The 11457-nt window shown below is 40.3% G+C and overlaps 1 protein-coding gene across 1 annotated transcript; it reads right to left on the bottom strand.

The window, feature by feature from the left end:
- Nucleotides 1–211: 211 nt before the first annotated feature.
- Nucleotides 212–8510, bottom strand: LOC110004746 (uncharacterized). The gene is made up of 13 exons (XM_065952560.1): nt 8352–8510; nt 6829–7034; nt 6026–6166; nt 5330–5468; nt 4278–5241; nt 3498–3639; nt 3266–3409; nt 2752–2810; nt 2290–2480; nt 1791–2191; nt 1485–1584; nt 667–856; nt 212–551 (listed from the first exon to the last, which is right to left on the bottom strand). Exons 1-13 carry the CDS (start codon nt 8487–8489, stop codon nt 415–417), a joined length of 2952 nt encoding a protein of 983 aa, XP_065808632.1. The 5' UTR covers nt 8490–8510; the 3' UTR covers nt 212–414.
- Between the last annotated feature and the right edge of the window lie 2947 nt (nt 8511–11457).

Below are 11457 nucleotides of genomic sequence, written 5' to 3'. Positions count from 1 at the left end.
TATCACTGCATTTAATCTCATATTCCTACCTCTTGATTCTTCATTCTCAAATGTCTTATGTAGCATCAGGGTCCTAGAGGAGCACATTTTCATCTCACTGTGTACTGTGTATAGTTGAAACGTCAATAAAGAGAACTTGAACATGACTAGAAAGGATATACACAAAACTGGAATAAGAGTGCTTTTTTGTGTAAGAGAGGAAGAGACATACTGTACGTGAGAGAATAATGTTTTATTGAATGAGAATCATGTCAATATTCAAACAGGGTGAATGAGAGTACACAGTAACATATGGGTATCAGCATGTGATGGATATCGTCAATGACTACAATGATTGAATTCTTAACACAGATGCAATAACTATATATTCCAATGTAATTTATACAGAATTGTTTTTCTGCACATGCAGCTGTCTTAATCCTCAAATGTGGGCAGAGGTTGGTATTTGACCCTTGATATTTTGGCTTTGTACACGGCCACTCCACTGATCATGCCAACGGCTGCAACAAGACATCCAGCGATGAAAACCAGGTTCAGATTCAGGTTCATCACTGGAGAAAAAAAAAAAAAAAGAGAACAAAGATTTGAATTTGACCTCGTCCAAAGTATACCTGGGTTTGAAAAACGTCAGGTGTGCTGTAAACAAAACAACTCCCGTTTTCTTACCTGGGCTCTCTGCTCTCTCTGCTGACCTCCTCATTCGCAGGGGACCCTGGGAGACAAGGTGGGATGAAGTCTGGCCGACAGTCTCTCTCTTACGCCTGTCGAGGCCTTGATTCATTGCCATGCATCCCTGTGAGCACCTGGTGTTGGGTTCTCCTGCCTGACACATCAGGACTGAGCAGCTGATATACACCTGAATACAACAACACATGCTGTCATTATGAGGGCAGAAAAACTGTTTTAACAAGTTACCTGAGAAGAGGATACAAAAAAGAAAACCCTAATGTTCCCATATCTGCTTCTAAGCCATGAGATAAAACATATTTCAGAATTATCTTTTAAAGTTCTTTTCTATTTTTTATTACATTTTTTGAAAGTGTTCTATAGAAAGAGTTCAGACAAGTGGACACATTATCTTCTTCAGTCATTTCCAGGAGTAGTGTTGTAGTATTTGAAATCAGGCTTGGTCTCAAGTCAGGTCTCAAGACTAATTTTTGAAGGTCTCGTCTCAGAATCGAAAGCATTCTTACTCTGTCTTGTCTTGGCTGACTGGGTGGATTCTGGATTTTAATTCAAGACAAGTCAAGACCACCACTGGCTATTTTTCCACATCAGAACTGTGATTAGAAGGATAATACCCATTTTGAAAAGATTAAATAACTTAATTTCATTCATAATTCGATTTCCATCCCCCAGTTAAATCCCCAACTTTACATGTGTTATTTCACCTGCTTGACCCACAAAATATACATTCAGTTGAAAAAAAAAGGACAGAGTTTATGCCATTTCCAGTCAGATTAACCACAAAGTGCATTCTTCACCTGGTCATGTAATCCGATAAACTTGAAGGCCTCCATGCTGAATTTGAACTGTCTCTGGTGGGGGGGGGAATGGATGATAACAGTCGAGTCCATTACACACCTATTGAGAGTAAATAAATAACATAATAAATATCACCTTTTTAAAAAATGAGAATGGAAGCCATTGCAGGGGTAGATAATTATTGAATTGCAGTTTTTAAACACTGATGATATAGAGAATTAAATATGAAATATGCCAAAAAGTGAGAAGAGCCAGAATAGGTTAGAGGCAAACCTGTTTCTAGTAGGGGTCATAAGCACACTTACCCATTCTGGATGATAGGGTAGACTGGCATGTAGTTGGGGTTGTCATACGGTGCAGCGCTGCAGGACTCCACAAACAGCTCGGTGTTGTTGAGTGAAGACGTGGCCTCGATCTGCATGTAGATGCGGCTCCCCAAGTCGTACTCCAGAGGGTAATAGTGTGGATCGATCATGGTCTGGAACTGAACGTTGGGAAAGAACTCAAACTGGTACGTGAACTTGCCGAAGCCTTTCTCCCACACAGTGGTTGAATTCCTGTGTGCCAAGAAGCTCTGAGTCACGTTCCCTCGTTTGGGATACTGACAGTAGAACTGAACCTCCAGCAGGTTTTTCCTGGTGACCACGTCGTTGTTGTTCTCAAACGTGGTGATTTCATTCTTGAACTTTAGGAATTCCTCATCTTCCTGCAGAGTTAGAGGTTGTATATTCAGTTCTCACGCTGTTTATGAGACAGAAAAGCAACAGCATCAACTAACAAATAAAGCTAAAAACACTGTGTTACCTCGATCTGGGTGCCACAAGAGTTGAGAGGGATGATGCCGATGACATGAGTGCTGTTGGAATGAGTCTTCAGGCTGCAGATGACGTTTGAGGGGTCATTGAGCCGTAAATCATCCTCGCTGAGTCGGGGGAATGAAGATTTCTCAATCTCCACTCTCATCGTGGACTGACTGCAGATCACATTGGCTTCAACTTGAACAAGAGATAGAAATGTATTCATTTAAAGCAAATGGGGTGTCTCAAAATGTGCACATTTTTCATTGACAGTATGAAACCTCCCTTTGGGGTCTCATCTAATAGCACTCAAATACATTGCGCTGCTTATTTAAATAAATAAATAAAATAAACATTATGATAATGATGATAATCCGGCGCCAATAGTTTAACAAAGTACCAGCATATGTTATGAATGGCCTTAAACTGCTTCAACATTTTCAGCTAAAGTGGCAAATGGATGTCTCACCTTGCTTCTTGCCAACGTCCACAACTACACACCTCATGTTGGACTGATAGACGTTAAACCTGAAAAATATTAGAGAACAAATTTATCTCTTTGGCCCTTATTTTTCAACTAAGCCCTGCACCGATCAAAAACTCCAGCCCAAAACCGTCACCCATCTGTCCATTATGCAGACTCAGTCTAATGCATGCACAAAGAGCAGGCACAGACAAACATACCAGTACAACTACCAGTGCCACTGACATTGGCACCCAGAGATATTAATATTAAATTATAAAATCGTCTCATTGTATTTTATCATAATTTCTTGTATTATTATATATTATTTCATATCCTATAATATGGTATTTTTATCATTTCACAATTTGTAGTCTAGTTTTGTACATTATTGTATCACCATATTGCATCGTATCAGAGCATATCAAAACACAAGATATACTAACATTTGTTTGGAATAATGGAGATGCCCTCACATACTAATACTGTCATTAAAAGTAAATAAGCTGAACACACTTACCCGCTCACTGATTCCACAGCGAAGCAGATGACGTAATGATTTCCCAGGTGGTCTGAAGTTGGTGTCCATGTAATGACAAACTCGTTATGGGTGGTCCTATGCTTTCTGGTATTCAGTGGCCCGCTGAAGATGATGTCCTGTATTCTGCATAAAAACAAGAAATTCAAACATTCCCAGGTTTTTTTTTACGTGTCAAAATGATGAGAATGATTTGCTGCATTGTTTCACTTACGTTGAAAATGAAGATTGTGCTCTGACTCTGATCTCCACCTCCATGTCGACCTCTGCATGAATGTGCGCTCCGTTTTCAGGTGTTGGGCTTACAAACTCAGGCAAGTAGTGTCCCGGCTGACATGAGGGAACGGGTTTGTCCACTGGAGAAAAAGGAAAAAAAGATTATTGTTTTTTTAGTAGAAGAGCTAAAACGTCAAACGTCCGTTAACCATTAACCAATTATTATAGCCGTTAATGGTTTTATACATTTTTAATGTGAATGTTCATTTGAAATGTTTTTTGTCTAAATCTTAACTTCTGGTACATTTTTTTTTTTGATAACATCCAAACCCCACTTTACAAGGTAAGATGGATCACTGATAATCTGAGTGAGAGTATAATGTCCATCAAAAATGCACCAAAATATCCAAGCTGAAATGGTGTAAAAATGACGTACTATTCCTTGTCAGAATAAATAACTCACATAGATGTAGAGAATCTGATTAATTGATTAAATTTAATAGTTTCTCCATTGATCAGCAATTAGAAACATACTGTATATAACTATCAAATGGTAATATTAGTTAAACATTAGTTGAACGCTTATTTTATGTGCTTTTTTATTTTTAATTGGGGAGTGTATGTAACAGCTTCAAAGCTGTTATTGTTTCTTTTTACTGAGCTCCACACAATGAGCATTTTATTAGCAGAAAAGAGCAGCAAAGAGAAAAAGGTGAAAAAATAAGGAGCAGGTTTAAAAAACTCACAGTCAACTTTATACAAGTTAAATCTGGCTTACCAAGGAGGGAGAATTGTAGGGGAAGTTTACTGAGAGGAGAAGTTTGAGTTGTTGGTGGTGCTGTTGTGGTTGGTGGTGCTGTTGTCCAATACCACCACCATTGATATGTGGGTGGTAGTGCAGTTGTTGTGGGTGGTGTTGGTGTCCAATACCACCACCACGGATTTGTAGTTGGTGCTGCAGTTGTTGTCGTCCACCACCCAGTGGTTGAATGCCACCACCACCAAGGAGTTGTAGTTGGTGCTGCAGTTGTTGTAGTTGGTGCTGCAGTTGTTGTCGTCCACCACCCTGTGGTTGTATGCCACCACCACCAAGGAGTTGTAGTTGGTGCTGCAGTTGTTGTAGTTGGTGCTGCAGTTGTTGTGGTTGGTGCTGCAGTTGTTGTAGTTGCTGCTGCAGTTGTTGTGGTTGGTGCTGCAGTTGTTGTGGTTGGTGCTGCAGTTGTTGTGGTTGGTACTGCAGTTGTTGTAGTTGGTGCTGCAGTTGTTGTGGTTGGTACTGCAGTTGTTGTGGTTGGTGCTGCAGTTGTTGTAGTTGCTGCTGCAGTTGTTGTGGTTGGTGCTGCAGTTGTTGTAGTTGGTGCTGCAGTTGTTGTGGTTGGTACTGCAGTTGTTGTGGTTGGTGCTGCAGTTGTTGTAGTTGGTGCTGCAGTTGTTGTGGTTGGTGCTGCAGTTGTTGTGGTTGGTGCTGCAGTTGTCGTCCACCACCATGGGTCTGCGGTTGTCGTCCACCACCACGGGCCCGTGGTTGTTGTCCACCATGGGTCTGCAGTTGTGGTTGGTGCTGCAGTTGGAGAGTACTGTAACTGCCTCTTTTTCCTCATCAATGCTGGACTCTTGGAGGATTGAGATCCGTCTGAGTATTGCAGAGTGATGTGCCCTCGTGGAAAGTCTTCCACCACCATCTCAAACATGTAACTTCTGTGGTCATAACTGGCGTTGTTGTATTGTAACGTGCAGGAGTCCTAATAATGTGAACATTCAGGATTTAGGTTAAGTACAGCATCAGTACAGTTTTGTACTATGAATGAGGATATAGATTTTAGAACTAACCGGATTTAAGTGGAAGCCTGAAGGTTGGTCACATGCGGCACATTCCACATTTTGGACATTTCCGTATCGGCATCGAACTTTGTCACCGTCAGGATCAAAGGTAGTCAGCTTGTAGGTCCGTGGGCAGTTCTGAGGAACTCTTCAACAGACATATTAACAAGAGTAAGTGACAGTGTGCTGGTAAGAATCCTTAGCACGAAAGAATACCAAAAGACAAATTACAAACATGCACATATTGATAGACATTGATGGTTTTCTTTTTTTGTTTACCACTAGGGTGCAAAAAACTATTGAAAATACAAGTTTTTATAAGTTCTCTCGATTGATGACAGGTTAGCCTGGACCTTTCATATAAAAAAATCTGTTGCATCTTTCTCACTGAAAAAATTTTGTAAACTGATTGCCATGTGTTCACTTTAATTATTCAGAAATCGTTTTGAGGCTATTTTGTTTTATTTTTTAAATGACTGCATTTTCAAATTATTTGATTGCATTTGTTTGAAGCTATATGAAGCAATCACTGTAGCTGTGGTAGCCTTTGTGTTTAGTAATTGTGAACTATCATTGCTACTTGGTTGCTTCAGTTTGTTTTTATTCACCGCTGGAGTTGCCAGAAATAGCCATTTTCAAAGTACATGTTTCCAAAATAGATGAAAGGTAAGCCTAAACTTTTCATGCTCAGAGCAGTGGACTCACCTTAGGACAGGTAGGATGGCGATGTCTGGTGATCTGTTGGGTTCTTGGGTGTCAGATCTGGTTCCCAAATCCACTGAAGTCAGAAGCCTCCAATTTGAATCACCTGCATTACGCGTGGTAATCCAACAACAGCTAGCTGACCTGGATAGTGTGAGGAAAAACACTTCTTAACTTTTGTCTTTATTTCATGGATAAGTGGATCAGTATTTAGAGGCATTGCTGCTAGACTCTGGGCAGAACAGTCTGGTTATAATGTGAGAACAATTGGTTGAAACTAGGGATGAGCATTTACAATAATCTAAACACTCAAATACTGCCAGTACATTATGAACGAGTCCTCACTTTTTTATAATATTTTCCTCAGAAAAGGAAAACGTTCTGCTGTGTTTCCTGCAGTGTGTTGCTCATTAGTATTGTGTGTCTGTAGGACAGCAGTCTTCAAATCCCAGTTCTAAATGAAATGAGGAGTGATGGTAAACACATGACTCCTTAGGAGAGAGCTGATTATAGTCTTTAATTATTCAATGATTCTTGAATAATTACGCCTGCAACAAGTACTCGAGTACCCGTACCCATCCCTAGTTGGAAGAAAAATATTCAATCACTTATTTTCGCTGTAATTATCTCCCGCTGTACATTGTCTAGAGGTCCCCACTCTACAAGCACCTCACAGTTTATCTGTTTCTCCTTCACATTCAACCTTAATTACATTCTGGACCTTTTTTGATTCATAATGAAGCTGGAATAAATAATTAAAAAGTACATATCCTGCAGCTACTAGCTTATTTGATGAAAAAGCTCACCTCAATTTAAAAGGTTTGTCACTGGAAATGTATCTCGTATCAACTGTTTCAGTTTCACACCAAAGTTGTTCGTGAGACGGAGCATTGGTGCTGTTGTCTATTATCCCATGCTGTGTATTGGCTTTTAAGCCACACTGACCCTGGTAACAAGACCAGTAGTGTGAGTAGCGACAGCGGTCGTAGGTGTCCCTGTTGTGAAAGTCCACCTGTAGGATAGAGCAATTCTGTGGTTAGGTTGTTTTTCAGATGAAATTCAGCAAACAATCAAAACAAAAACTGCATGTATCTTTGCAATTCAATATATTTAAAGAAAGGTCAATCAATCAGTCAATCAATTTTATTGATAAAGCTACAAACCATTCGAAAGATTATGTCAGGATTTATATCAAGTGCAAGTTAAGAGAGGCTTACTGTAATTTCTGTGTGCTAAAATGTCCATATAACAATATTGTATTCATTAGCTTTCGTGTTAAATTCACATGCTTTCGTTAATCAGTGTGCTGCGTGTGAGCTGTCGAAACGAGCCAACTTTATGACAAACCAGTACCTTACTCTGTTCCTGTTTAGATAATAAATATTATATATAAGGGCTATCACACTTGCAGAAAAATTTCTGATATTTGCAGACTGAGTGTCATGTATGAACACAAACAGCTGAATGTTTCTCCCTTCACCCGGAGTTTCTCCTCCAGCCTCCTCGTATTTATTCTGCAGAAAGTCAGAGTGAGCTGATGTGAGAACGCAGCAGGATATAATCAGGAGAATTCACCTGGAGCGAGTGGGAGGGGGTGGTGACGTTTATTCCCTGTGATCGCTGCACGACCATAGACTGTCTGCACGCCACCTCTACCATCTCCGTGCTCTAATGAACCTGCTGCATTATGTTTCCTGTTCTCCAGTTTGTTCTTCTCCACTCTTTAGTTCAGATTAAGATTCTTTTCAACTACACATAGCATTGATATAAAGACAGATATTCTCATTATAGTGTTGTATAGAGGACTGTTTCTTTGTCCGCTACTTCCACGTTGTCACGTCTTACCTCAGGAGACCCCCCCCCCTCCCCCGTCTGACACCAATTTTTCAAAATGTTCTCCAGGACCGACGCACCCGAGGTTAATTTACATGATGCCCTGAGTCTCACACCTCCCCGCATGCTTTTTGAAAAATTGAAAAATTGAAAAATTTGAAAGTTGTCATAGTTTTTATGAGACTGCTTTTCGCAGAATGTAACCTGAACTGTGATCCCTCTTTTTCATGTTAAATAAAACTCCAGCATTAACAGAATTAACCTAAACTTTTCTCAGGTCTCAACCCTTTTTTTACTGCACTCATAAATGGGATACTGGTAACTGTTACTGAAATTAATGTTGTTGTGTATATTCTATGAGAGTAATGAAATGCCAATAAAGAATAACATTTGTAATGATGAATAAGAAAGGCAGTTCTCAGAATGAGACAAAAATCCTCTCGAATGAATCTAAAATTATATTTGCACAAAGTTCATTTAAAGTTGTTTCACTTACAATATGTCTCCCATCAGGGGCTTTTCCTCTGTAGGTGTAGGTCGTGGTTCCCCCCATGTGATGAGAGGCAGACGTCAGTGAGACCAGGAGCAGCTGAAGCAGGAGCACCAGTGTGAAGGCCATGATGCTCAGACTCATCTCTTCCTCAGATTCTCTGCAGCCAAATCCACATGCATCATTCTTTTATACCTCGCCAGGCCGGACAGAAGGCACTGATGCCAGCTGAAAGGTATGAGTGCTATGTCCCAGAACAAAAGGCCTTTCTACAGAACTGGTTTCAAGGATTACAAATATTTGCATCAATAATTAAAGGTGTTTTTTTAAACGCCTTGTTTTAATTGTCTGTGTTTAACAAGGCATCTTCAAGTAACAAAGGTAATGGATACATCCAGGAGAAATAACCAATCCCAGTTACAGGCGGACAGCAGAGATTTAATTTAGATTAAAAGTTACGGACAGAGTGAGATCTGTCCCCTATCTGACTGAAAACACAATATAATGATTCATATTTACCTCTACAGCATCCAGCTTTGTAAAGCAAGAAATAATAAATAATTCAAATATAAGAAAAAAAGGCCTAGTGGTCCTTCAAGTGTTCAGCCCGGGTCCAAGTTCGTCCTGTCAATCCTTACCATCATTATAATACACAGCAACCTTTCATGAAAAACAACCTCATGCCCACCTCACCGCCTTCCTTCTTATGCTCTTAACATTTGTTTGGAGACATCAGTGTGTCTAGTTTAAGCTATTTTTGAAGATTATTCCATTCCTTGGGAATATTATAAGAACAGGTCTGAGACCCGTTAAAACTCGAGTTGCAGTGAAGAGAAGCCAACACAAACCATCCATTCATCCATTTTCTTCAGCTTATCCGAGATTGGGTTGCGGTGGTAGCAGGCTCAGTAAGTCAACCCAGACTTCCCTCAACATTTTCCAGCTCCTCCTGGGGATTATGAGGCGTTCCCCGGCTAGGCGGGCTATGTAGTCCCTCCAGTGACCTCTTGGTCTACCCTGGGGAATCCTCCCAGTTGGGCATGCCCGGAAAACCTCCAAAGGGAGGCGTCCAGGAGGACCCTAATCAGAAGTACAAACCACCTCAGACACCCCCAGGAGGGAACTTATTTCGGCTGCTTGTATCTGCGATCTCATTCTTTTGGTCACTACCCATAGCTCATGACCATTGGTGAGGGTTTGGACGAAGATCGACTGGTAAATTGGAATGAGTCCTTGCCCCAAGCAAACAAGTTTACGTCCAACCCACCGAATCTTAAAGATTGCGGTGGTGAGTAAGGGGAATTTTCGTTTGTTATGAAGCTAAGGGATGCATGATATGAAAACTTGCAGTTCACCAGCTCTTCATCCTCCTTAGCTACAGCCTCTGAACCAAATATTGTCATTGTTGGCTCTAAAAATCCTAGCATGCTGTTGATCAAATTGCTGATGCTTCAGAAATGTATTGTATAAACCAATGGATGATGTCACGATCGCCTCGTACATTATCTATCCAATCTTTGGTCCTACTGCAACATGGCACGTCGCCTCTTTCTGTCATTTCTGTAAGTTTTACGCCATATTGTTACATATATCACATCATGCACCTACAACAATAAATATGTAAACTGAAGCTAAACCAAATCCAGGATGTAAAAGTTCACAGCTTCTGAATATAATGCAGCTTTTGCTTAAAATGATAATCCGACAAACTGGGTGATTTTCATTTATTCTCAAGATTCTCAAGCCCTCATTTACAGTAATGTCAAGAGTACAATTAAAGTGACTAGATGACAAAAACAACAAAGACAAAAGAAAGAACAGAAATTGCAACAGGAATGCTGAAAAAGTGTAGTTTACCTTGCAAATGCAACATAGGAATCAATCAATTTAAATGACACAATCGTGCATAAACAACTGAGACAGCTCTGATTTGTACACTTGCCACACATCCATACAATGCTGGGAAAAAAGAAACAAAAACTCCCTCATTCAACAAGTTTGTCCAGTAAGATTGGTTTTCATTCTGTATCATGCGTAAACTACATGCCCAGCTCAAACCGGCTCACAAGACACCATTATCAATACAAAAGAAACCAAAGGTCAAGGTCAGATTTATTTATAGAGTGCTTTGGTACAAAAGGTTTGTACTGTCATCATCAAGGTTTATAAATACTCCTTGCCGCTCTCATGTCCTCGTGAGTACACTACCATGTTCACAACTGTTACTAAACATTGTATCAAGACTCCTTTTCAGACAGAAAAAGGGCAGATGTTTTTAAGTCCTTTAACGAGTATCAGTTTGTTTGTTTCACCTGGTTTGTCAATCAACCTGAATGTTCATCCAGGCCAATGCCTAAATTCTTATTCTTATACCCAATTTTAACCTTTTAATTTGAGACCCATGTAAATTGGCTTACCAACAAACCAGTATGTTGTCATTGTATTTTGCACGGCACAGCATCTAAAAGCACCACACATGCTCACACACGTACCAACAACTTTTCTTGCACAACTTCACCAACTACAAGTGATTAAGAAATGTATGTATTACAATGAATAACATGGAAATGCAACCTGACAGAAGTACTTTGGCATCTGTACTCTATGGGGTGGTTGATGTGTGTGACAATTCTTAGCGTCGACAGAATAAATCCCCCCCATGGAGTCCAGTCCCTGGTAGTGGTGAAGCTGATGACTTGTTGAGGGATGGGTGAAGAATTGATGGATGATGATTCTGCGAAGATTGGCGGTGATGTGGAGAACTAAGGCAGAGAAAGAATCATATTTAAAAGGGGAGCAGAACGATGATAGGTTGACAATGAGGGAGGAACGCTATGCAATTGGTTAGATGAGTACCGCTGACGAGATCGCTGCTTATCCAATGATAACTCGAGAATGACAGCGGAAATGTGAGTGAGCGTGCAAAAAGGGATGAATGACAGAAAGACCCGATCGTGAAGGCATCGTGAAAATAAATGATGAAGCCTAACTAGCTACATTAACTTACCGAATCAAACAACAGATGAACAGCACCCCTGTACCTCGTTATTTCTTCCAAATAGCAAATCGCAATGTGACTGTGTGTGTTTTCTAAATTCAACTTAGACCTGGC

This window comes from Labrus bergylta, chromosome 3, assembly GCF_963930695.1.
Source record: "Labrus bergylta chromosome 3, fLabBer1.1, whole genome shotgun sequence".
NCBI classification, from domain to species: domain Eukaryota; kingdom Metazoa; phylum Chordata; class Actinopteri; order Labriformes; family Labridae; genus Labrus; species Labrus bergylta.
This window is presented reverse-complemented; position numbering and strand designations above follow the sequence as displayed.